This window comes from Podarcis vaucheri (genome assembly GCF_965113315.1).
Source record: "Podarcis vaucheri genome assembly, chromosome: 1".
Taxonomy (NCBI): domain Eukaryota; kingdom Metazoa; phylum Chordata; class Lepidosauria; order Squamata; family Lacertidae; genus Podarcis; species Podarcis vaucheri.
Window position 1 is genome coordinate 32,212,908 of NC_138759.1, and position 27,188 is coordinate 32,240,095.

General features: G+C 46.9%; 1 protein-coding gene across 2 annotated transcripts; it reads right to left on the bottom strand.

The window, feature by feature from the left end:
- Positions 1 to 9,236: 9,236 nt before the first annotated feature.
- Positions 9,237 to 17,293, bottom strand: BATF (basic leucine zipper ATF-like transcription factor). Of its 2 annotated transcripts, XM_082234373.1 has the most exons (3): positions 16,951 to 17,293; positions 15,060 to 15,164; positions 9,237 to 9,845 (listed from the first exon to the last, which is right to left on the bottom strand). In XM_082234373.1, exons 1-3 carry the CDS (start codon positions 17,014 to 17,016, stop codon positions 9,636 to 9,638), a joined length of 381 nt encoding a protein of 126 aa, XP_082090499.1. In that variant the 5' UTR covers positions 17,017 to 17,293; the 3' UTR covers positions 9,237 to 9,635. The 2 variants fall into 2 exon arrangements, with proteins under 2 accessions (XP_082090499.1, XP_082090498.1); XM_082234372.1 differs by lacking the exons at positions 15,060 to 15,164; positions 16,951 to 17,293 and adding an exon at positions 13,022 to 14,479.
- Between the last annotated feature and the right edge of the window lie 9,895 nt (positions 17,294 to 27,188).

The following is a 27,188-nucleotide window of genomic DNA, read 5'->3' on the forward strand; positions in this document are numbered from 1 at the left end:
TTGTTCGTAATCCTGTGCAGTGGTCTGATGAGGTAGACGTGACCCAGGATAAGGTGGCGAGGAGAAGGGCGGTGGTGACCAGGCGCATGGCTCGGATGCGTGAGCGAACGAAGGCGCCTGACAGGGTGAGGCTGTAAAGCGAAGGTATCAAATAGCGCTGTTGAACGGAGCTGTCAGATGAACTGTCAAAGGCGAAGCTGTGAAGCGAAGCAAGGTGTCAATGGAGCTGTCAAACGAAGCAGGCTGTCAATGGAGCTGTCAAACGAAGCAGGCTGTCAATTGAGCTGTCAAACGAAGCAAGCTGTCAATGGAGCTGTCAAACGAAGCAAGCTGTCAATGGAGCTGTCAAACGAAGCAAGCTGTCAATGGAGCTGTCAAACGAAGCAAGCTGTCAATGGAGCTGTCAAACGAAGCAAGCTGTCAATGGAGCTGTCAAACGAAGCAAGCTGTCAATGGAGCTGTCAAGCGTGGTTGTCGGCGCGTCTGAAACGTAGCTTGATGGTGTTGGTATCTGGGATGATTTCGGACGTCCAGTTGGGTGTCGCGGTGTCTGGTCCGGTCTGTTGGGCCCGACTTTGGCCCCGATCGGCTGGTCCGGTCTGTTGAGCCCGACTTTGGCCCCGATCGGCTGGTCCGGTCTGTTGAGCCCGACCTTGGCCCCGATCAACTGGTCCGGTCTGTTGAGCCCGATCTTGGCCCCGATCCGCTGGTCCGGTCCGTTGGTCGTCGTCGTCAATATATGAGGTCGGTAAAGCCGGTGGAGTCGAAAAGGTGAAGTCCTCGCCGTTGCTTTCTTCCGTCTCCTGTGGAGGGGGTGAGGACTTGCACCTAGTGTGATGTAACCAGGAATTCTTCTCACCTACTTTCACGGCGGTTGGCGATGTCAAGAGTACTTGGTAGGGACCTTCCCACGCGGGTTGGAGTGGTTCTTTCTGGTAGACCTTGACGAGGATCCAGTCGCCCGGGTGGAAGGAGTGAGCGTGGACGTCGATGGGAAGATTCTGTCCCTCGATGGCCGCGTAGTGGTGGAGACGCTGTAGCTGTGTCTGGAGCTGAATAACATAATTAGTAAGTTCTGCCTCCCCGAGCTCCAGTTCCGATAGTGGGAATAGAGTGTTGTAGACGGGAGGAGGTCTCCCGAATAAGAGTTCGAATGGGGAGAGTTTCAAACGTTCGGTTGGGGCGCTGCGGATGTTATGAAGAACTAGTGGGAGTGCATTGACCCATTTTAGGCCAGTGAGCTCGCAAAGTTTGCCCAACTGTATCTTTATTTCCTGGTTCATACGTTCCACTTGGCCAGAAGATTGTGGGTGGTATGGGGTGTGGAGGTCCCATTTGATTTGGAGTGATTTGGCCACTAATTGCACCACTTCTGCAGTAAAGTGGGTCCCCCTATCGCTGTCTAGGCGACGGGGTATGCCATAGCGGGGAATAATGTCCTGTAGGAGGGCCCTGGCAACTACGGATGCGGTGGCCTTTCTGCAAGGGAATCCCTCCACCCACGAGGAAAATTGGTCAACGATAATCAAAGCATGCTTAAAGCCTTGGCATTGGGGCAGATCAATGAAATCAAGCTGTAAGTTCTCAAAGGGGACAAAGGTCCATGGTCTGGCTCCCGGCGGCCTCCTGGGTTGACGCTTAGGATTGAAGCGCTGGCAGGTAATGCAATTCTTTGATGCTGCTGCTGCTGCGGCAGCTATCCCGGGTGCGTACCAAGATCTAATTACATGTTCCATTAATCTCCCTTTTCCCCAATGTGTTCGCTGATGAAGAAACCTCGCTACTTTTGGAGTCCAGGCCTTTGGAAGGACGGGTCTTCCATCGGGGAGGACCCAGATACCCTGTTGTTCGGTGGCACCTATCGATTCCCACGTAGCCTTCTCATCCCCTGGGGCAGATTTGTAAATTTCTGTGAGGTCTAGGTCTGCTGGCAGTTGGAGGGCTTGGAACTCGGATTCGTTGTTAGGGGTGCGTAAGGCTGCCATCTGTGCGGCTTTGTCGGCTCGTCTGTTTCCTTTAGAAACTGAGTCCCTGCCCTTGGTATGGGCCTTGCAGTGGACAACGGCTATAGCGGCAGGTAGGTGGATCGCTGTGAGAAGTCGCTCAACCAGGGCGGCGTGCGAGATTTGAGACCCAGCAGCGGTTAGAAAGCCTCTTTGGAGCCAAATTTGGCCAGTTGTGTGCACCAAGCCGAAACAGTATTTACTATCCGTATAAATGGTTATCCGCTTCCCTTCACCAATCTCGCAGGCACGCAGCAGCGCAATTAGCTCGGCGGCTTGGGCACTGTACTGAGAGTTAATTGGATTTGACTCTATTATTTCGAAGTCGGAGACCACCGCGTACCCGGTCTTCCTGACCCCGTCGATCACTTTAGAGCTACCATCGGTATATAATATTAGGTCCGGGTTCTCCAGGGGAAGATGATCTAAGTCTTCACGGGGCTTTTCGGCTTGCCGGACTATAGTGGTGCAGTCATGATGCGGGGTGCCATCATCGGGAAGGGGTAGTAGGGTAGCGGGGTTTAGCGAGTTGACACGTTTAATGGTGACATTGGTTGGGGTTAGTAGGAGGGCTTCGTAGCGGTTGAGGCGGGAGTTGGAGAAATGGTGACATCCTTTTAGGGTTAGGAGGGTTGAGACTGAATGGGGAACGTGGAGGGTGATTTCGTGGCCTAGAACCGTCTCTTGGGCTTTCTCGAGGAGGACAGCGGCGGCAGCAATGGCTCTGAGGCAACTGATAGCCCCTTTGGCAGTATTGTCAAGTTGTAGACTATAATATGCTACTGGCCTCTCTTGGTCGCGGAATGGTTGGGTTAGGACCCCAGAGGCTACCCCCATTTGTTCGTGGATGAACAAGTTGAAAGGGATTCGGTAGTCGGGTAATCCTAGGGCAGGAGCAGATCTGAGTTCCCGTTTTAGTCGTTCAAAAGAGCTGTAAGCTTCATCTTCCCAGACTAAGGTGTCTGGGTGGTCCTGGCGGGTCATGGCAGTTAAGGGCTTCGTTATTTCACTGTAACCAGCGATCCATGCCCGGCAGAAGCCGGCCATGCCAAGGAAGCCGCGGAGCTGTCGCTTTGTTCTTGGGAGGGGAATTTTAGTGACTGCCTCAATCCTGTCAGTGGCTAGACTTCTGGTCCCTACTCCCAAGATGTGTCCGAGATACTTGACTTCTTGCTTACAATATTGGAGTTTCTTAGGAGACACTTTATGTCCCTTCTTTGCTAATTCTGATAGGAGGCATTTAGTATCTATCTTACACGCCTCCTCACTGGTAGAGCATAATAAAATATCGTCCACGTAGAGAAGCAGGGTGGAACTGGCCGGTAGGTGGATGTCCTCTAAGTCCTGATGTAACACGGCCGAAAAAATGGCGGGTGACTCTACATAGCCTTGGGGCAGTCTGGTCCACGTTAATTGGCTGGGCCCCCAGGTAAATGCAAAAAGGAATTGGCTGGCTGGATCTAGGGGTATGCTGAAGAAGGCAGAACACAGGTCCGCAGCGGAGTACCAAGTCGTCCCTGCTGGAATGGCGTTTAGGAGGGAGTTCGGGTTGCCAACTACCGGGTGTCGGGGGATCACGAATTGGTTCACTAATCTCAAGTCCTGCACAAAACGGTACCGTATAGGTGCCCCCTCCTTAGCGGGTTTCTTGACCGGGAGAACTGGGGTATTACAGGGTGAAGCGCATGGGACTAGAATCCCCTTTTCGAGGAAGTCCTCAATCATGGGTGTTAGGCCTTCTATGGCTTCTTTGGGCAGAGGGTATTGCTTGGTGCATGGGAAGGGTAGGTCGCTTCGGTAAGTGATCTTGACCGGAGTGGCGGAGAGTAAGAGTCCTACTGAGGTTGATTCAGTCCCCCATAGGGAGGTGGGCAAGTCGTTTTCGAGTTCTAAAGGGAGTTCGGGAAACTGTCGGTCCGCTTTAGATTCCTGAACGATACCCTGAAAAATGGGAATGGAGTTCCCTGGCATATGTAGGTAAATGCCATCCGGGGAGCATTTTATGGTGGCATTAAGTTTGCAGAGGAGGTCTCTGCCGAGGAGGTTGACCGGGCTGCTTGTTAAGAGGAAAGTGTGTTCCGCTAGTAATGGTCCGAGGGTGACCTTGGCCGGTCGAGAGAGCGGGCAAGTGCGGGGTATCCCATCCAGTCCCATTACTTTCTTGGTTACTGTTCCTGGTTCCAGGTGACTGTCGGTTAGGGTGGAATAGGTGGCCCCTGTGTCTAGTAGACATTGGTAAGGGTGGCCGTCTATCTCGATAGTACAGACCGGGTCTTCGGGTGACAATGTAAGGACAGGGCAGATGGTTTGGGTCTGACTGGGATCCCCTTCTAATTGTCAATAAGTGTCCTGATCATCGGGAGGTGGTTGGTTTGGAGGGTGCAAGGGAGGAGCAGTAGCATTCGCCCAAGGGTGGGCAGGCTGGTCTATGGCTGGCAGTTGGGTGGCCGGCATTTGGGTCCGGGGTCCCGGTTGTGGTCGGGACTGAGGGATCGGGTTCGAGACCGCCGGTGGGGTATAAGCCGCTGGGTTGTGGTTGCTGTAGCCTGGAGTTACGTTGGCTTGCGGGGAGAAAGGGGGGTGGGTGATCCGTACAGGGAAAGGCTTAGGCTCCTGTCCCCCGTAGAGTGTCGCATTTAGGTAGGGGCAGAATCTCTTTATGTGTCCCTCTTCCTGGCAGTAATAGCATCCTCCAGTCCCCGGTCCCCATTGTCTATAGGGATTTGGGGTTCCTCCTCCACGGATTCCCTTTCCTCGAGGGAATCCCCTGCCTCGATTAGGACCATAGGCAGTTTCCATGCTTAAGGCTAGTATTTGTTCGACCTCGGGCTTCGTTTCCTTCTTCTTTCTTTCATCCCGAGAGTTGTAGACAGATTTTGCGATGGACAAGATTTCACTTACGCTCTTTCCATCGTATCCAATTTGGAGATTCAGAGCTTTCCTGATATCTGGGCAAGCCTGATCCTTGAAGAACCCTTTAATGATGACTTCATGCTGTGGGTTGTTGGGGTCTATTCCTCCCCATGTTTTAATGGCAGAGACCAATCTAGTGTAATAATCGGACGGGTGTTCATTTGGTCCCTGCATGACCGACTGGACTTTGGTCCAATTAACGGTGCGTTGTCCGGCGGCCTTTACACCGTCCAAGATGGCCCTTTTAAATAGGTTTAAGCACCAAATACCGTTAGTGGTATTATAGTCCCATTCTGGTTCTACTCTGAGACATTGTGCTGTGAGCGCTTGCAATCCCTGAGGCCGTCCCCTTTGGTAGTCAGGTAATTCTATGGCTTCTCCGGCTTTAGTTAAAATGTCCGCTTTCTCCGCCTCGTTGAAGAGGGCATTGAGAAGGACGTGGACATCGGGCCAGGTGGGGTTGTGTGTGGAGAAGATTGCGCTGACCTGGCGGTGGCACTTGTCCGGGTCATCCCTCAGTGAGGGCATCTGGTTTGACCAAGTTACCAGGTCTGAGGTATAGAAGGGTTGATGCGTGTAAACCATCCGCGGGGGCCCATCAGGTTCGAGAGGAGGAATGGGCAGGGCCCTTAAGGGCATCTGGACCGCAGTAGAACTCACGGTGGAGCTTACTTGGTCAGAAGTCCCCGGGGTCTCTTTATCGCGGCCCCGGGTCCCTTTTTCGGAGCCTTGAGGTTCCGTGGGAGCGGGTTTATTCCCGACTTGGGTAGAGTCCTCAATGGTGTTGTGGTGAGTAGAGGAGGGGATTTTAGTTTTAGCTTGTCCGGGATTTTTAACTTGTTTGGCCCCCCCCTTGTCCTTTTTTGCTTGTAGTCGTGTGACCCTCCTATTTTCGGTGTCTTGTGCCTCATCCTCCTCCCCCGTTTCCTCCCCACTACTGGAGTCGCTGTCGCTGGATGTCGGGGCTTGCGGCGGTGGTCCTTGATAGTAAAAGGGGACCAGGGTCTGTCGTACATCGTCATCTTCGTAAGGGGGGGGCATTGGCAGTCGCCCGGGATTTAATATAGGCAATTGGTAAGATGTTGTTCCCTTTGGGGCTTGGAGCATTCTCCTTACGGCCTCAAAGGTGGCCAGGTATTCTAACTGGCGGGGTTTTTCTTCTATCAGGGCTTTCCTTAGGTGGTTCAAGCGTTCTTCATTAAACGAACCCCCCGGTGGCCACCGCAGTTCGGGTCTGGCGGAGGCAGTCCTGGCGGGCCAGGTTCCGGAGCAGAGGTCCTCTAGTTTTTCCTTAGATAACAATTTGTGGCCAGGAATCGACTTCCAACACGCGATGACAAATTGAAGAGGGGAGTCGGGATCCTTCTGGGAACGGGATGGCTTCCGGGAAGCCTTCCTCCCAGAATGAGTCCGCTCGTGTTTGGAAGCCTGGGTACCCATAGTATATTTCACGCGTGTCTAGATAGGAAAGAGGAGAGGGGAGGGGGTCGATAAGGATTCGTGGGTCTAGGGTTATTCGACAAAGGACTAGTAAAATGAAAGGTCTTTAGTCGCTTGGCAACTTCCTAGGGAGGTTTTTAAGAGCTCTAGCTATCCGGTATTCCTTACTTCCTTTTTCCTTAACCATTCACCTGGGGTCCCTTTTCCACTCTGCCGATCCCGCCCAATTCCTCATGGGCTATTCCCTCCTGGCAACCTCCTACCTATCGTCACAACTCAGGAAAGGGGGCCCTACTGAACGCCCGCACCGTGCGGTGCCAGATCGGGTGGTCCCTGGACAGAGGTTTGGGTCGAAAATCCCCCTTGCTTTCGGAAGCGGGCTTACAGTACACGTGGTATTGTAGCCCGACCGGTGCGGCTGGGATTGGGATAGAAAGCAAGACCACTTCCTGCCCCCTAGAAAGGACGCTCGGGAAGATCGGAAAGAGAGCTCCAACCCCTTGCTTTCAACTGGGATGCCCGTTTGCGGAGAGTCGGCTATCTTTCAAGTCGGGTCTCTCCGTCTTACCTTTCGGGCTCCCAATTGGTGCGGCTGGCTGGAGGGTTTAGATAAAGAGATAGAGCTCAGAACCCCCCTTTGGGTCGAGCAGCGGTCCACGGTCTCTCTCACTGACTGGACCAAGAGAAAGGCAAGAAGGTACGATAGAGAGGAGGGCAGAGAATTCAGTTGCCAGGAGACTTCCACCCCTTCCCACCAGTGCACTGGATTTTCCTATACTCACGCGTCTTCCCCGTCGATCCGATCCCGGGATCGATGAATGAGCCGGCTGGATCCCTTTTGCTCCCCGGCTGAACTCCTGGGGCTTCCGATTACCGCCCGGGAGATGGCCGGAGGTCCAAAAGGGTCTTCTCGGGCAAATTGGCCCGCAGCCGGCTGAAGAATTCGGGGCCTCCGGTCAGCAACCCGGGAGAACCGCTAGCCCCACGTTGGGCGCCAAGCTGTTACGGAAAATCTGGGTGCGTATCTACCCTGCCACCCAGCCAATCGGACCAAGTCCGTGGATTCTAGCGGAAGAAAAGGAAGCTCAGCCGGACGCAGGAGCAAAATGCGAAGATCCAAGTTTATTGCGCAACAGGTTCAAGACGAGATTGAACCCCGAGAATGGGGCGACATAAACTTTTAAAAGTTCCCACCAAGTCCCATAACACAGTGCGAGAAACGTCATGAATACATTATGGGAAGGTTGGATTTCATGGGTTACATCATGAATACATTACACACGTCATGAATATGTCAGAGAAAAGGTGGGGTTAGACTAATTTACATTTGAGGAAAGGGAGGGGGAATATGCAGAGCGAGGGTCATACACAAATATACATTTCATGAGTACCGGTGGCGGTGAGACAATGGGTTACTGATATGCACTGTCTGCCACCTGGTATTGCCCGGGGGACGGGCTGGGCAGAGCGATCTGACAGGATTAAGGAGTTCCTGTGTACGTGACTTGCCGTCTCGAGGATTATGGAGTCGGCCAACATCATGGAGTCCTGGGGAAACTGAGTCGAATGACACCAAGAGCAAGAAAATTGGAGCTGCGGTTGATTTTATATGAATTTTTGAAAGGTTCTGATGACTTTCAGTCCGTTCCGTAGCCTAGATCAAAAGCGGAAGCAGAATGTATCCATTCTTGCAGAAATGGATACATTGTAACAAGGGTTTGACAGTTTTACGAGGTCGGGAGTTTCGGTTCTATTGTTCTCGCCATGGGGGGCCGTCAGCAGCTCGTCAGGAGGTTAAATGAGGCGTGCAAGAGCTCCCTGAGCTAGCTCCTGCAGGACGAATGCATGGCTGTGATTGGCCAAAGCGCGGCCATAGGAATAAGCGGAGAAGGGAAACACTCGGTCTACTCATTCTAAGTATGGAGCGCAGATAGGCATAGGAAAGGATAGGGAATATATATATACTCGAGCTTATTTCGCTCGGGAAAAGGTCTGGGAAACATGTGGTGCTTGTGCAACGGTGAAGGGGGTTCGAGGGTGGGTGTGCGGTGGTACCCTTGAGGTCATCGCCTCGGACCGCCAAAAGGAAGGGAGGAAATAGGCACCCCCCCCTCAGTCCGTATCACTGGCTTTATGGAATTTGTGCCATAGCTTCGCTGTACTGTACCTCCCAAACCAATTAGTAATGTAACTACACAGCTCACTGCCTCTGTGTATTGCATAACTATTACAACATTTTTCAGGACCAGATTTTTCTATCCACCAGAGTAGACCACCTTTTTACTGAGTGTTTGTCCTGATTTATTTGCAAAAACTTTTTGGGGTTTCTGCTTGTTTGGAGGAAGGTTATTACACGATGCACCGCTCAATTGCCACCCCAAACTTGCTAGTGCATTTCCCTGTCACAAGTTACCACAGAAAGTTTGATATTTTTGGAAGTGGACTTGTTGTGGTTGGAAGAGTTCAAAGTCCACTTTCACTGTACAACCCTAAATTTGCCAGCATATGCTTAGATCCCACCTGCAAAGTAGTGACAATCTGGAAGCAGCCTCAGAATGACTTCCTCCCAGGGCAAATAGCAGCTGTGGGTGAGGAATGTGGATGAGGACCATGGCTGGGACAGAGGGTTAAATTCCCTGACCACCACTGCAGTCTTAGTCCGCCTTGGTCACCTCTGTGGCTGCTATTTAGCAAACAAAACCCCAAGCACAGCATTGTTCATCATGTAGAACATGCATTTTGTCCTGAATATGCAGCAACAATTCAGTGGCTTCCTTGCCCAGTTTTCCTTGTCTTGTCGTTTCTTAACTCTGCAGGGGAAGGTCAGGCCAGGTTTTAAAAATAAAACATTAAACTTATATATACCGTATCTACTGTATATATATAAAAAAGAGATCTTTATTTTAAAAAATAATGGAACAACACCTTTCGTTCTCTGTGTCCACAGAACCACTAGTATACATTTTACAACAGAACATGGCTTATCGTACACGGCTCTGTGATAAGAAGATCAGTGCAAACAACAGAACAGTACTGATAGTGGTTACTGTACATTAAATCACACACACAATACCCTGCAGGTGAGTCTAGCATGTCACAGGTTCTTCACAAAGGCCAAATCCTACTGACATCTTACTCCTTATTCAGAACAGCACCTGCCAACAGATATATGGGAATACCACCCCCCAAATGGTCCATAGTGGTGAAGTACATCTCTCCTCCTCCTCCTTCTGTCCAGGCACGGATTCTGCAAACTTTTCCCAGTCCTAGAAGTTGCTCTCAGTGCTGGAAACATGGGGCACTGATGTGGGTCTGGGGAAAGGGGAGTGGCGTGAAAAGCACTTCGGTGGGTGCTGGGGGCTGCGTATGGAGGATGGAGCAGTGAGTCTCGTGCGAAGTCAGCATGGCAGAGAAGTGTTTCAGTTCATCTGACAGTTGCTTGATCTCCCGGCGCAAAGCAGCATTCTGCCTCTCCAAGTCTTGACTCTCCTTTAAAGAAAAGGGGGGAGGGAATCAGTTAGAAACTACAGGCCCACCGTGGAGAAGAAAATGGGGCCAGTCCACTGGCTGAAGGGCCAAATGCAGGCCTTGGCCTAATTTTATGTAGGTGACACGGCGAGGAAAAACTGAGGTAAAAGAGGATGAAAGAAGGAAGTTGCATCCACACCATAAAATTATATTACATTTAAAGCAGGCATGTCCAACAGGTAGATCGTGATCTATTGCGTATCGAGACCCCTCACACACCCCCTCATTGGGAAATAACTCACACCAGGACACAGATATTAATTTTATGTTATTGGGCATATTTGGCCACAACTTTATTGAATTACAGAATGTGAGTGGTATTGGCTTAGGCATTGATTGGACTCAACTATATCTGACTTCTGCCCGCTGTGCAGGAAGTCCGGTCCAAGAGGAAGTCCTCCGGCTCGCTCCTCCGTTTAAACTGCCCCGGCCATGCCCTCCTGGCCAGCGGATTGGCTAGCCAGGCTCTGACATGGCCGGGATCCCCTGGGCAATGGGGGACAAGTCCCCTGTCCCTGGTGGGGAGTGGATGGCCACGTGGTCCACCGCAACTCCTCCCCACTGGGAAGTGGAGCGGATCTGGCTGAACCCCTAAAAATGGGGCTTTCCTCCTCCCTAAAAAATCTCAACAACTTAGACCAGAACCTCAAAAAAGGGGATAGATCACTGCCAGTTTTTAACTGTTGGTAGATCACAGTCTCTTGGGAGTTGGCTACCCCTGATTTAAAGCATGTAACTTTCCCCAGGGAATCCTGTACAGCCCAGACTCTTCCCTCCTTTCCTAGTAAGGGACAATGAGCCCTTATGCAGGCCTCTATTTTTAAGTCCTGTCAAGGAACTGTATATAGCCCTGTTTTAATAGATCGATGGATTACCATTATCAGTGTGAAACCTGAATGAGTAAACAAGGTTCCAACATGCTAGTAAAAGTGAGAAAAGGGCAGGGAAATGATACATTGGGGATATCAACAAAAGAAAGCAGGATCTCACTATAAGGTGGAGGACAGAGGTGGTGATTTTAGAGTGCAGCACGAGAGGCCGAGAGGCACTGAATTTTTGCACCGTGCAGGGTGCTGCTGAAATCTTGAGACTCCAAGGTCAGCCACTGGTGGAGGGTGGTTAGTTAATTATGAGTTTAGGACAGTTCAAGAAACTAGCTGTATCTTTTAACTGTAGGCATTATGAAAAACACAGGTTGATACTTGCAGCTCAAGGGAGAAAGAGGTCTTAGCTTGCATCCTGCTATGTCCTGTGAGCAGGATAAGCAATCCCTTTCTTCATCTCTTAAGGCCCCAATGGGGGAATTTCCTTTTAATGCAAATACTAGCTTCAGAGGAGGGATTTTCCTCAGAACTGCAGCAGGGGAGGAAATGGTTAAATACCCCCCCCCATAAGATCCAGATAATTATCACTTCCTCCCCCAACTGGTGTTATTTGCATTTAAAAAGTTAAAAGCAAAGACACATTTAATGTCAAGTCTAGTTTGGCCCTGAAAGAGAAAGGAGAGGGAGGCAATAATTTAGCTGCCTTCCAGCCCTGTCTAGATTACCAGAATTATTTCCTTTCATCTTTCCTGGCAGGGAGGTGTATCCCCAGCTACTCCTGTGCAACTCAATTTGCTTCTGTTCTTCAGAGCTAGAAGTTGAAAAGGAGGAGGGAGGGCATCCAGTAATTATTTTCTCCACAACAGATGAAGTGATGATCTCTGAGGTTTGCGGTTGCCAATTCCCACAACTGTAGTGACACTTGTTTTTTTTCAGTCACCAAAGTCACAGGAATTGCAACAGAGAACTGTGGCCCATGCAGATGTGTACCGAACTTGGGGGTCACGCTATGGGTTTCCATGTGAATACACACATCAGGTGAGCCGGTGTGGTACAGGGCAGTGGTTTCCCCTACTTTGTTTTCTGTAGACCACTTGAAAATTGCTGAGGGCCTTTGCAGGCCACTTAATTATTATTTTTTGTGCCTGCTGTACCAATTGCAATAGCCCTGCTTATTTGGTGCCTCTCAACAACCACTCATGTTGAGAACATCCAGGCTGTCGAGGAGGAAAAGAGACTTCTGCTTCGGGAGAGGCACTAAAGGGAGCACCACAGGATAGGAACCTCTGGTTCTAGAGCAGTGATGGCCAAACTTGGCCCTCCAGCTGTTTTGGGACTACAATTCCCATCATCCCTAGCTAACAGGACCAGTGGTCAGGGATGATGGGAACTGTAGTCCCCAAACCACTGGTGGGCCAGGTTTGGCCATCACTGAGTTAGAGCGTCCATCTAGGACCTGGGAGACCTGGTGATTCCCACTGGTCACCATGAACCAGTCCCTGTCTCTCAGCCTAACTTAAGCCTCATTAGGTTGTTGTGAGGATAAAAATGGGAAGGAGAACCGAGTGTGCCCCCTTGAGCTACTTATACAAAAGGCAGGATAGAAATATAATATTACATTCTAGAAAATTAGAAAGTATGGCTTTCTGCAAGGTACCTTGCCTGGAGCCCTTTTATAACATGCAAAATAGTTCTTAGGTACATTTGTAGAAAGAAGAGATCCACAGCAAGAAGCATCATAATTTTTTTTTGCTTTAAAGATATAGTTTTCAGTTAGAAACCTCTCCCATCTGCTAGGCCCCAAAAGTGGGGGGGGCGGGGGCGGAGTGGGCTTTCCAAGCACAATTCAAAGTGTTGGTGCTGACCTTTAAAGCCCTAAACAACCTTGGCCCAGTATACCTCCACCCGCATTGTTCAGCCTGGACACTGGGGTCCAGCTCCGAGGGCCTTGCGGCAATTCCCTCTCAATGCAAGAAGGGAAGTTACAGAGAACAAGGCCTCTGTGGTGGCACCCCATCAGATAAACAAAGAGATAAGCAATTGTTCGACTTTTTGTAGACAAGTGAAGGCAGCCCTATTCCAGGAAGCTTTTAACATTTGATGTTTTGCCATGTTCCTTTATATTTTGTTGGAAGCTACCCAGAGCAGCTGGAGCAATCCAGCAGGATTTAAAAAATAAATAAAAACGAGCAGGCCTCTGTTTTTGACTGCAGTACTGTATCTAAGAAGTGGTAGTGGGAAAGGGTCTGTGTGGGTGGGGTTCATAGCCTTTTTTTGCTAGCTACTCTAGAGTTTCCAGGCTGATTGACTGACGTTTTCTTCCTGTAAACTCATGTTCTGGGCAAACCCAAGCAGAGAACCCAGCCCCGTGCTGATAGCGGATGACATTTTCAGTCCTCGGCCGCACTCTCTCCCCAGTCGGCGACTTATGAGAAATGACAGCAGTGTATCCTCCGCCGCCTGTAGGTTCCCACTGCCTGTCACCAAGCCCTTTTCATACACGTGTATTTCCTCGGCCACAGACATCCTGACCCAAGAGAGCGTGCGGCTCAGGATGGAGACGGAGTGGGGGTGGGGAAGGTCAACAACTGCCATCTAGAAGCAGAAAAACCACCTGCCACAGGAAACCTGCTACTGGCCTAGAAGGAAAGTCTCACTTGTTTCTTTCAGCAGCTGGGGAAAGCGGCAACGCAATGGGGAAATTCACCAGAAGATAAAGGGGAGGGGAGCTTCTCTCTCCTTGTAGGTGCAAAAACACGGGGAAACGTTTTGTACAGAGAACAAGGCTGGCTCTCCTTTAAAATCCTGTTTGCAATTAAGATTGGCGGCATGGCATACAGTGGTACCTCAGGTTACATACACTTCAGGTTACAGATTCTGCTAACCCAGAAATAGTGCTTCAGGTTAAGAACTTTGCTTCAGGATGAGAACAGAAATCGGGCTCCAGCGGCGCGGCAGCAGCAGGAGCCCCATTAGCTAAAGTGGTGCTTCAGGTTAAGAACAGTTTCAGGTTAAGAACAGACCTCCGGAACGAATTAAGTACTTAACCCAAGGTACCACTGTACTGCTGAAAATATCTTTCCAAAGACAGCCTCATTGGATTCTGCATTATCTTACTGAATGCTATTGTTGACACTGGCTGGCAGCAGATTTCTAGGGTTCAGGCGAGGGTCTTTTTCAGCCCTCCTTAGAGATGCCTGGGACCTTTTGGGTGTAAATTGTGTGCTGTGCTACTGAGCTATGGCTCTTCCCCATTTGCTCTTTTATCTTCAGACAAGGTGCTGCTCTTGTTGTGCAGATACTGCTTTTCCCACAGCAGAAGCAGTTGTGTTTGCAACTGTGGCCAGTTTCAGCAGTTCTGGAGCCACAAACAAAAGACATTGGCCATAAATGTGAGTGATCTGGTGCAGAGCTGAGTCACAGGCCTAGTTCAGACAGAAAAGAAGAGCAACAAGCAGACTAGATCTGTGCTTGGAATGCACCACAGCAGGTGGGGAATTGCATGCTTGGATGCTTTCTGGCGAAAAAGAAAAACTACTTGCCTGCATAAAACTAGCATATCAGAGAGAAGACTAGGTGAGAATTTTTCTCCATTATACTGTATCTTGGTTTCTACATGCAGATATAACGTTCGATATGTGTGATTGCTTCTTACTTTTACCCAGTGCTCAATACAGTGGTACCTCGGGTTAAGTACTTAATTCGTTCCTCAAATCCATTCTTAACCTGAAACTGTTCTTAAACTGAAGCACCACTTTAGCTAATGGGGCCTCCCACTGCTGCCGTGCCGCTGCTGCACGATTTCTGTTCTCATCCTGAAGCAAAGTTCTTAACCTGAAGCACTATTTCTGGGTTAGCGGAGTGTAACCTGAAGCGTATGTAACCTGAGGTACCACTGTACTAGCATTGCAGTACTGTGGAAGGTATAGGAATGCATATGCTCACCTCAATGCATATACAGTATATAATGGGATTCAGGGTGTATGCTCTGGATAATTTGTGGTATCTGTGTTATTAAGTGCATAAAAGTATTGAAGTGAGTTGACATCATTGCTGATATAGGAACAAGCGGGGAGAAAGGTTCTGGGGATTTGCCTGCTAGACTCCCATAAATCAAGAAAAGAGAGCCTTTCTTTTCCTGTGAGGGCCCTATATGGCAGATTGCTAAAGCAACGAAAAAATGAATATTGAATTATATGAAAGGAGCTTTTACAAAAAGGCACATCCAGCCACACAATTGCCCACCTGCAGTCTGTGGTGGTACAGTCCAGGAACTATTTTATCACCCCACCTGCATGAAACAGAGCTAATACCAGAGAAGTCCTGGTGGGTAGGGGATGGACGTTCTTACCATGTGCAGGGTATCTGCTTTCTGTGTCTGTTTCTGTCGGCTCTTCTGGGCTGCAATACGATTCTTTTCTCTTCTTTGTACTTTTCTCATATCATCCGAAGATTCCTGGGTGAGGGGAATCACGCAACACAAGGTATGACAACAGGAATACCATCTCAACATCTGTACATGTAAGGATCTTGCATAGAATGGCAATCTTGGGATAGAAAGCAGAAGGAAGCATTTTTCTCAGCAATTATCTCTCCTCCTCCATTGTCTCCATGGCAGATTAATTATCAGCTTGATAGAGGACCCTCCCCCTGCCTAAATTTGCCCCAATTCCTAATGCAGGAGAAGTAAGTGCATCTAAGGATCAGGAGAACCAGCATGTTAATTACATGAGACATCAGAGATGAGCAACAACCCTTTTGGAACTCTCAGTACAAAACAGTTGGGGTGTTCATCTTACATTCAGTTAACTAGAGCAGGGAAGGATGACCTCCAGATGTTGCTGGACTACAAATCCCATCATTCCTTACCATTGGCCATGTTGGCTGGGGCTGATGGGAGCTGTAGTCCAACAGTATCTGAAGAGCCACAACTTCCCCTTACCTGAACTACAGTATTGGGTTTTATGTAAAAGTCCCCCAACCTACCAATCCCAGCCTAGCTATGGTCCTAGGATATAGCGTGAAGGCACATGAGACTACCAGCTTACAAAGCTACGCCAGTTTAAGCCTGCTTAGTATCTCTCAATAGGTGATGGACTACCTGGGAATCATACGTATGCTGCCTTGGGTTTCATGAAGGAAGCAGGGAGGGATATAAATGTTAAGATAAAAAAAACGATTCACCCATGTCTTTGTCCACATGCCTTTGCCTCACTTTTTAAAAAATTACATCATGTCTAATGATGTAATTTCATGCCTTCCTTGGATAATCTCTTAGTGAGTTGTGTTTAACAATTCTTGTATGGTTCCTACTTCCTTTAGTATATGAGTCTATGAACTCTTTGCACAGATTTGTTCAAGTTTTAAGGACCTGTTCCTAGCAAAGTAAATATCTGGTCTCCATCTTAGGATTTTAAAACTTATCCCATCTTGGGTGGTTGTGGTGCTGGAGGCATCTTAACTCTTTCAACGTTTTCTTGAGGGGACACAATGGATCAGCACACTTGGCTGCTAACCAGAAGGCTGGTAGTTCAAGCCCACCCAGGGATGGCTATGGGCAGGATTGCTGCATCGCAGGGGGTTGGACTAGATGACACATGGGGTCCCTTCCATCTCTACAATTCTATGATTCTATGACCTCCAAAGTTTCTTCTTTTTTGGGACCATGACTTCACCCCAGGGAGAATGGCACAATCCAGCAGAGGCTTGAGCAGTGCCAAGCAGATGAGGACATTTTATGCCACCTATCTGTAAACAGTTATTCTGCTACGATAGCCATCAATGACACTTGTGATGCTTTTCTGCAAGCTTCCTCATTCGGTCCCTGCATTGCTTTGATTTTAATTGTTTCGTATTACCCTATTGCCTAGCTTCTTATTTTTGGTTTAGCTTTCCTGAACAGCATTTTCCTGGGTTTGTCCCTACATCAGTTCCTTCAAAGTCCTACGAAAATCCCGACAGCGCTGAACGTTTCTCATTCATTCCGCTCCTCTCTGTTTCAGCGCACGAGATGAACGAGAAGTGTTTGGCAAAGTGGCAAGACGGTGTCCATTGGAGTTCATATTTCATTTCTGGAGTTATTCTGGTGCCTTTAAGCATAAACAGGCAGAAATCCTATAGGCATGCTAGGAGATGCCGCATCTGTTGAATTTCTGTGTTTTGTGCTCAAGGCACAGGAGCCCTGCTAGAAAAAAGGAGAGGCGGCCATAAAATTAACTCAAAAGGAATTGCCCAAACTGTACCTGTTTGCTGGATGAAGAGGACTGGCTGTAGCTGCTGGAGTCGCTGCTGTCAGAGCTATGGGGCATGGCTTACGGCTCCCCCTGCCTGTCGTCTTTCCTTTCTTGCTTCCTGGTGGTCTTTGGTGATTCCTCCACTACTTTTCTGTTGATTTTTCCTCTTTCCTCCTTTCCCTCTCCTTCTGACTTCTTGGTCGCTTTCTTTGACACTCTCCCAGCGTCTACATCCCTGTCCTTCTAGAGTCTGCAGCTCGCTCTGACAGTTCCCTCTCTTTAGAGCTTAGCTGCTGTGGTTTCTCGGAAGCTGCAAGGGACTCAACTGAAAGTCACGTGGGCGGAAACTCCGAAGATCAAAAGTAATGAGAGAGAGAGAGAGAGAGAGAGAGAGAGAGAGAGAGAGAGAGAGAAAAACCTTTGGGAAAATCAAAATGGTCTGAAAAGGAAAAAAAAAAACCCGCATAACTTAAGGCAGTTAGAAGAAGAGAAAGAGCGGTTTCGGCTACATTGCAAACCTCAGAAGAGGAGGAGAAACAACAAAGTCTGTTAAGTATAAAGATAGGGTTGCCATATTTCAAAAAGTAAAATTCCTGACACCCACAAAGTGGCTTTTTACATGGCAGACCCCCAAATTACTGTTTTTTGGTTTTTTTTAGGAAACCACCAAAATCGTTGAGAATCTTTTTGGGGAACAAACCCAAATTGTTGAGCTTTTGGGGGGAGACCTCAACACAAAATACAGTGGTACCTCAGGTTACCTACGCTTCAGGTTACAGACTCGGCTAATCCAGAAATATTACCTCGGGTTAAGAACTTTGCTTCAGGATGAGAACAGAAATCGGGCTCCGGCAGCACAGCGGCAGCGGGAGACCCCATTAGCTAAAGTGGTGCTTCAGGTTAAGAACAGTTTCAGGTTAAGAACAGAACTCTGGAACAAATTAAGTTACTTAACCTGAGGTACCACTGTAGTGATTTTAAGCTTTTGGAGCTGTTTCTGAGGGGCGTAGGAGGGGGGGGTGCGAGGTGTGTGGTACGTCCCGGGTGTCATCCTTGAGTGGGGTGACAAAATGTCACACCGCGGGGGGGGGGCGGTGGCACTGGCCTGCAGCATGCCTGAGCTACGCATCTCTCCTGGGAGTGACTTAGTGGCATGGAACCCCACGCTGCCCAAGACAGCAGCATGGGCCTTGCATCTGCCAGATGGACTCTGTGGGCAGATTGCCGCCCCCCTGGGCGGATCACCACAGCACCCCTGTGCGGTGCCGCCATGCGCAGAGCGCTGCGGCGCCCCCATGAGTGGCTCACCCCGCCCCTGCCGCTCCTGGTGCAGCTAGCGACGCCCCTGCTGTTTCCACTACTTTTTCTATCACGTTGCCATTCATCCAGGTTTTCCCTGACATTTTGCCAATTTGGCAAAATTGCCCCCCGACGCCATTTTTACACCCCCAAACCAGGACATGTCAGGAATTTTCCTGACGTATGGGATATCTATATAAAGATGAATTGTGAAGGAGCCGTATGATGGGGGGGGGGGGAAACAGTTCAGTCCAAATATATTTTGTAAAGGCCATCACAATTGTAAATGGCTGTGACGTTGGCTGCCCAACGTGGGGCTTGTGGTTCTCCCGAGCTGCTGACTGGGGGCCCCGAAATCTTCAGCCGGCTCCGGGCCATTTTGCCTGGGAAGATCCTTTTGGACCCCCAGCCATCTTCCGGGCGGTAATCGAAAGCCCTAGGAGTTCAGCCGGGGAGCAAAAGAGGGATCCAGCCGGCCTATTCATCGATCCCGGGATCATCATAGAAGACGCGTGAGTATAAGGAAAAAGGAAAATCCAGTGCACTGGTGGGAAGGGGGTGGAAGTCTCCTGGCAACTGAATTCTCTGCCCTCCTCTCTATCGCTCCTTCTTGCCTTTCTCTTGGTCCGGTTAGTGAGAGAGACCGTGGACCGCTGCTCAACCCGAAAGGGGGGTTCTGAGCTCTATCTCCTTTCCTTAAAATCTCCAGCCAGCCGCACCAATTGGGAGCCCGAAAGTAAGACGGTGAGACCCGGCTTGGAAAGACAGCCGACTTTCCGCAACGGGCATCCCAGTTGAAAGCAAGGGGTTGGAGCTCTCTTTCCGAACTTCCCGAGCGCCCTTACGGAGGGGGCAGGAAGGGGTCTGGCTTTCTATCCCAATCCCAGCCGCACTGGTCTGTGCCACGTAACCGTGCGTGAGCCCGCTTCCAAAAGCAAGGGGGATTTTCAGTTCGAAATTCTATCCAGGGACCACCCGATCTGGCACTGCATGGCGCGGGCGTCCAGTAGGGCCCCTTTTCCTGAGATGTGACGATAGGTAGGAGGTTGCCAGGAGGGATAGCCCATGAGGAATTGGGCAGGACCGGCAGAGTGGAAAGAGACCCCAGGTTATAGGAAAAAGGAAATAAGGAAATAAGGAAATAGGAAATAAGGAAATAGGAAAGGGAACGCAAGGAACCAGATAGCTAGAGCTCTCTAAAACCCACTAAGGAAGTTGCCAGGCAACTAGAAGCCCCTTCTCCTCTTTACTATACGTCCCTGTACTAAGCATACCAAACCCCTAGACATACCAATCCTAATCAACCCCTCTTTTTTCCCCTTCCCTATCCCAGACACCCCCCCCCAAAAAAGGAAAAAGCAAAAAAGCAACAACAGCAACGCATGCATCTATAAAGGGGTACCCAGTCAACCAAGCGTTGTGAGCCCTACCAGTCTGATTACCTGGTGGTGTGTTTGAAGAGGCAAGGAAGCTCATAAAACCATGTGGGACCTTCCTACTAATTTCACTTAATGAAGCCAAAGGTAGTGGCCCATCTCCTTGCAATAACCAACTAAAGGATGAGAATATGTATGTTTACATGTTGTCCGTTATGTGTGTTGTCTGTTCCTTCTGTCTCTGGCAGACTGCCTTTCTTAAGTGTGCATAGTTTAAACTGCAAGCTTGCTTCAAAATTTAAATCTAAGGAAGTCATGCTGGATCTTAGCAGTCCTAAATAAGAGAAAATGAGAATGAAGTGTGCAAATGTTTACCCCACCTCTTGCTTTGCCCCAACTTTTGAGATTGCGAGTCTACAGTCTTATTTTGGAAGGTGCTGATAACCTAATGTTTCTGCTGCAAAAGCCTAGTTGAGCCAACTGCTCTCAAGCTAAAATGCAGTGTATGTATTTCATTAAGCATATGCCTATGAAAGTATGGTGTTCCTTCTAAGAAAATATCTGAGTCCAGTTTTAACTTTGATTTGGTTGGACAGAAGAGTTATTGTAAGGCTCCTGATATCAGTCTCTATAAGACTTCCTGGCCTCTTTTCTTAGAAAATGCCCCCCCCCCCTGTTTCATTCTGTCTCTTTCAGGGTTTTTTTTTTCCCCTCCTTCTCCTTCTTATTCTGTGCCAGGTAAATTTACTCCTGAGTAAGCTTCCTTTAAAGGAAACTGCAAGGGGGGGCATAGATTAGGCTTACTATTGCTCTGCAAGTTCAACAAAATTGTCAAATCTATGGCTGTTGTAATTATTTGTGAGTGGTTATATCAATTGAATTAACTTTGCTTTATAAAAGATCCTCTCCCTATCTTAGGAAAAATGTTAACTTCAATCTTCCTTTAAAGATAATTTCTATAGGTATGTGTGTGTTTCTGGTAGTACAAATCTTGCTATGAACCCTGTATTTTAGGGTTGGACTAGATGACCCCAGGTCCCTTTCAACTTTCCCAATTTGTGGCTGATGAGTTGAAATTCAGCCCAGGTTGGCTCTTTGTTTTTTAAAAGGTGTGATGAGAGGTGAAAGCCATGATGTTTGAAGCAGAACTGGTGATATCAAGCATTTAAGTGATTACAGTGTTTATCATTTTGTCTATTATTTACAAAAATCAGACTTAAAAGTCTACTCAAAGTTTAAGCACATACAAATGGATAATCAAGTAGAATTAGCCTTGACCAATCCATTTGTCTGCAAATGGTAAGGCCGAAATGACTGAGAATGTTTAAAAAAAAAAAAATTCCTATGAATTCTAACTCTCTGGCCATTTTTACTCATAAATAAGAGAGCGGTTGATTGTTCCGCGAATGGCCAGAGGGATATTAGCCCTTTCCTGTACATAAAGGAAGCAGTCTCGTTTGCTTGGGCCGAAATCGCTAGCTTTGGTAAATACTTAAATTGCTGAGTTTCTCTTTTTTGTTTAAAATCAAACCCTGTTTTCAAAATCTACTCCATACCCTTCCCTTCCCTTATTCAAATGTTAATTTAGCCAAAGGATGCAACATTTTCAATAGTACAAAAGGTTTGCTGAGACATGAACTCTGCACATGCACAGAGGCTAGATCAGCTAAAGAAGAGAGAGAGAGAGGACGGGGGGGGGGGGGACTGTAAGGAGGGAGAGGAGGTTTCTTCCAAATGTAAAAGAAAAGTCAGAACCATTGAGGGAAATCACCCTTAATCTGTCTTTGCCCCAGGGGCTACTTAAGACAAAAGGCTACAAAAAAAAAACAAAAAAAAAAAACTAGCCCATCAAAAGTCAAGAGCTTTCCAGGTTCCAAATCTTAACATGCAAAATTCTTTTCACAGGTAAATATCAAAGCATTCCCCCCTGATTGGGAATTTTAGGAACAGCATTTCCTGACAGGCTTTTCACATGAAATAATTTTCCCTTTTAACAGGATATGTGAACCCTGATAACAAAGTGTTTGTCCCTTTTCCTCCCACAGCAACTTTCTTTCTGTTCTGTGAAACAAGTCTGAATCCCTGCTGTATTAGTGACCTCTATCTCTTTGTGCCTTTGACATTTTTTTTAAGTTAAAAATAATCTGTTTTCATTTATTTAATCAGTTTCTCCATGATGTCTATGAAGTTAATCGAAGCACAACCAAACATTGTTTGTGGAATGGTACTTGTTTACCTTTGGCCTGAGCATTTCTTACTAATTCTGTCATTTTGGCTAGTGCAAGGTACCTGCACAACTTTAAATTGCCATTCATTTTATTGGTATTAATTCATTTCCCAGTATTCCGCTATTAACATTACAGCTGATGTCACATCAAGAAACACTTTTATTTTCATTTGGGATGTTAGAATGCCAAAACAGATTACTTCAGGTTACTTATTAATTGTGTGTCTTAGCATTTATTTATTTTTGGTTCCTCATAGCTCATTTTTGTGTGTTTGTGTTTTACTTTGGGGGACATGTTCATCACATGTTGAAAGTCAGTCTCACGAAGTTCTTTTATTAAATAGCACATGGTGAATTTTAAGTTTTCCTCATTGTTTTTCCATTTTTTCCAGTCCAGTAGTAATATGTGTGGTTTTGATAATATCTTTGTACTATTTAATAATAGTTATTTTCTGAATCTGATGTCTTTGTGTCAAGTCCATTTTCATCTAACTGGTAATCTAATTTTTTGCTTTCTTTTTTATTTTTTAACCTTTGTATTTTTTACAGTTCTCTTTCTATACATGTGGAGTAATTTTTTATTTTATAATATGAAAAGAACAACAACAACAAAAATTAAGTGAAGGAAAGCAAACAAACTTAGCAGATAATCACAGTAATTATATGGAAATGTGATAATGAATAAAATGTTTAATCCACTAAGATTTTATTATTTGCAACTTCCAACAGAAACCGAAGGACATCCTTTTCGCCTTTTGCCCCCTCCCTTTTCTAACTGTCTTTAAGCCCCAAAACCCTGCCCCTTACAGGATATCACTTCTACAGATGTGCAAGGATGAAAAGCAGCAACAACCCCTCATGGCTAAGGGGAGGAGTTGAATTGCAAGGACATTTTCTCACTTTTGAACCTTAAGACTGTGCTCCAGGATTCAAAAGATACATGCATAAAAGATCACAATTGTGTCAAGATATGTAACTGATATTTAATTAGTTTGTTTTGTATTATGTGTTATTATGTGAGAATGTTGAAATGTGTCTGACAGTGTGATTTCCACAAAGGGGGGCAATTTTTGTGTGTAATTGTTTTTATGTTAATGTCTTATTGCTTACACACCAATGGCGAATTCTCATGCATTTTATACTTTCTAATAGCTCACACTATTCTGGAGTCCAATGTTTAGATCAATTTATAACCACATTTAATTGTTCCACCTGGCACCCTGCCAACTTTCCATATCCATTTTAAAATGTGTTAAACCTCGTTTTTCCAAGGACAAGCTTCTGGATCCATAAAACACCAGGTACATGAAGGTGCATATGCTTTGGTTTAGCAGGAATGATCCCTTATAGAGTTAAATTGACTTATTTGGACAACTGCCCTTGTTAAGAATGGTTTTCATTTAACAGATTGGTTTGAAGAGTTGAGAACCATGGGGCAAGATAAATTCAAATTGGACTCAGTTTGAATTGGGCAAGTGTATCCAGGCTGCAATTAGCTTTTTGGTCCTTTAAATGCAAGTGAGCAACTCTCCATGCGTGCAAAACCACAGCCTATAATAGAATCCCATAGGAAGGCCAAGGCCAAGGCATCTCCCTCACGAGATGCCCAACCTATGTGCCAGCTATGGTGAATGCCAGGCAACATGGTTAAATGAAAGCCCCGAAGGGATTCAACAGACAGGATGTGTTGCTGTAGCACTATGTCAGTGTGAGACCACAGAAGAGCTAGCTTGACACCTGAGAAACACACAAAAATGGCAAAGGACAAAACACCAACTGCATTTTTCAGTCAATTAGACCTTCCTGCTAGGTGTAAAGCATAAAACACTATTGAGAATGCCACAAGTAATTTAGCAACAAAATACAAGACGTGTTCTTTATATAATACCCTATATGCAGCTACCTGCACTGATATACTTGCAAATGACCGTAAGAGGCATGGCTTGCAAGTCCCTTTCAGGTTTGCATAAAGCCACACATCCCATTCACCGAGATTTAGGGTGCGGAGAAAAGATTTGCAAGTTCTTACAGAACTTTAATGCAAATCTATCTCCGAATGGGGGACTGATACGGAACGGGGGGGGGCAATGTCTTCTTCACTACAATATATTTGCTCAATTTCTCTAGGACTCCATCACCCCTCCCCTGTCCTCCATAATCTCTCAAGTAATACTGTCAAAATCCTGTTACAATGTATCCACTCTGTTTCTGCTTTTGCTCTATAGTACAGAGTGGCTTAGAAATCACTGAAATCTTCAAAAATTGATATAAAATCAACCGTAACTCCGATTTCTTCACTTTTGGTGTCATTCAACTCAGCTCCCCCTGGACTCCATAATGCTACCCCTACCTCCATAATCCCCGAAGCGGCAGGTCACGTACACAGGAATTTCTTAATCCTGTCAGATAGTCTTGCAAAATCCTTCCTTCGGGCAATATTAGGTGGCAGACGATGCATATCTCTGACCCATTGTCTTGCCACCACCGGTACTCAATAAATGTGTATCTATGTATATTTCCCGCTCCGCATATCCCCCCTCCCTCATCCGAAAATGCTAATTAATGTAATCCCACCTTTTCATAATGTATTCATGACGTGTAAAGTATATTCATGATGTAACTTGTGAAACCCAACCTTCCCATAATGTATTCGTGACGTTTCATGCACTGTATTCTGGGACATGGAGGGAAAACTCAAAAGTTCATGTCACCCCTTTCTCACTGTTCAATCTCGCCTTGAACCTGTTGCGCAATAAACTTGGATCTTCTGCAGTTTGCTCCTGCGTCCGGCTGAGCTCATTTTCTTCCGCAGGGACCCACGGACTTAGTCCGATGAGCTGGGCGGCAGAGTAACCCCGCACCCAGATTTTAGCCGTAACAAGCACTATATAAATATTTATAGAAATAAAATAAAAATGCAATGTTCAGTACTGTTAAAAAAAACAAACCATTGTGATTATTTTTTTAAAAAAAATAATTTTTAAAAGCTGTACATTTGCAAGTAAGCAAGCAAAGGAGACAATCTTTGGTATTAGAATTCTCACATTATTGGGAAACAAATTCAATTTCTTGTCTTTGCCTGGAAGCAAGTAGTTAAGATATTTTCATATTTATATATCTATCTTTAGATTGTTAAGAGCATCAGAGATCTCAAAAACTCCTTAGTGAAAATGATGTACTAACATTTGGAACGTGTCACTAAAACTGACCTCCTTACTCAAAGGTTGGAAAACAGCCAATACAACAAGGCTTCTGGGAGGAGCCAGGAAATTACAAACCAAATGGCATCAGTTCTAAATAAATTAGTGGGAAGCATTTGTAAAGATAGGAATTATCAACCACAGAAGACCTAGCCCTTCAGGGGAAGAACTAGTGGTTTTCTGCAATGGAAAGTCCTCCTCACCAATCTTTTGGATTTCTTTGCAATTCAACAGGTTTGTACTTAGTGGTGATGCAGTAGACATTATGTATATGGACTTCCAGAAAGCTGCTGACAAAGTCACTCAACAAAGGGCTTTCCTAGGTAAATTTAGCAATCACATAATAGGAAGGGTCCTCTTATCGATTAGCAACCAGTTAAGTAACAGGAAGCAGGAGATAAGAGTAAATAGACAATCTCACATAGGTGGAAAATATGCAGTAGGATATTCCAAATGTTTCTACTGTAGCCAATCCCACTTAACTTTTTCATAAACAAAAAAATAAACTAGATTGACAGGGCGGGCTACCAGAGACCCACTCCCGTTATAACCCTCTATCTTATTTTTTCTCATCTGTGGAGGTAAAGGGCAATAAAACTCACTACCTGAACCAAGCAATTTCTATAAGAAAAAGTTGCTAGAGACAGAGATACAACCTGCTGGCAGTGATTAGTTTGATTGGCTAAGCAGAGGACATGGGCAGAAACATGTAAGGAGCGTCTCAGTTAGTGGGAAAAGGAGGCGGGAAGGGGGGCTGCATCCTGCGGAGGCGGAGGAGGGGGCTGCTTCCTAATCAAGCCTCCTAATTAAGCGCCCTCACTCCCTGCCTCCCACGCGGGGGCTCCCATTCCCGCCCCCGCTGCCCGGGATTTCGGGTCTTTCCGACACCAGAACCAGAGGCACACAGAACGCCGTCACCAATCAACCACACCAGACCCAAACCCAGACCCTCTCCACAGACATATTACAGACTCCATCCAGTAGCCAAACTATAGTGGCACCTCCGGATGCTGCACCCCCCTGCAATCCCTACACAGATCTGGCTGGCACAAGACACAAAACCACAGCTCGCCCCTATACACGAAGCCAAGCCAGAGCACAACTAAATGCAGCACAGCCATCTTCTCAGAAAAACTCTTCACAAGCTCAAGAGGTCAAGACACAAAAGCTTTAGCAACTAATCTACACTTAATGACCCACCCAGTGGTATTCAGAATATCACTCATGATATCACTCAAGATATCCCTCAAGTAATTAAGGAACAAAAGAAGAAAAGGCACACTAATCTAGGAACTTCCTCTCTGCCCAGAACGTTGGAGGCTATACACCACACCCCTCAACAGTATTTATAGGAACTCAAACACCAGACTCTGCTCTGTTCCAGTAACAAGAAGCCGAAAGCACCAGCCTGAAGATGACGAGTGAGACCTCGTCGAAACGTCGCACAGACACCCCGACTCTTACACGGGAAGACACCCGAAGACACCAAAACCTGCATTCCTGTACCCGTGAAAATCTACGAAAGCATATATATATATATATATATATATATATATATATATATATATATATATCTCCCACCTTTTCCCCTGGGTGGCTCACAAAAAAACCCAACCACAGATAGCTAAACATATAAAAGACAATAGTTAGAATTTGAAATGATGTAAAAACAACTCTATAAAAATGCAGATGGTAAAAACAGCACAGCACTAAAAGCTAAAGGACCCCTAGAGGGTTAAGTCCAGTCAAAGGTGACTATGGGGTTGCAGCGCTCATCTCGCATTCAGGCTGAGGGTGCTGGCGTTTGTCCACAGACAGCTTTCTGAATCATGTGGCCAGCATGACTAAACCACTTCTGGCACAACTGAACACCGCGATGGAAACCAGAGCACACGGAAACACTGTTTACCTTCCTGCCGCAGTGGTACCTATTAATCTACTTGTACTGGTGTGGTTTCAAACAGCTGGGTTGGCAGAGGCAGGGACAGAGCAACAGGAGCTCAGTCCACTGTGCAGATTCAAACCACTGACTTTCTGATCAGCAAGCCCAAGAGACTCAGTGGTTTAGACCACAGCACCACCCACGTCATTAAACAATGACACTGGATATTAGGATAAAGTCTGGACTGCGGCTTGGAAGGTTTG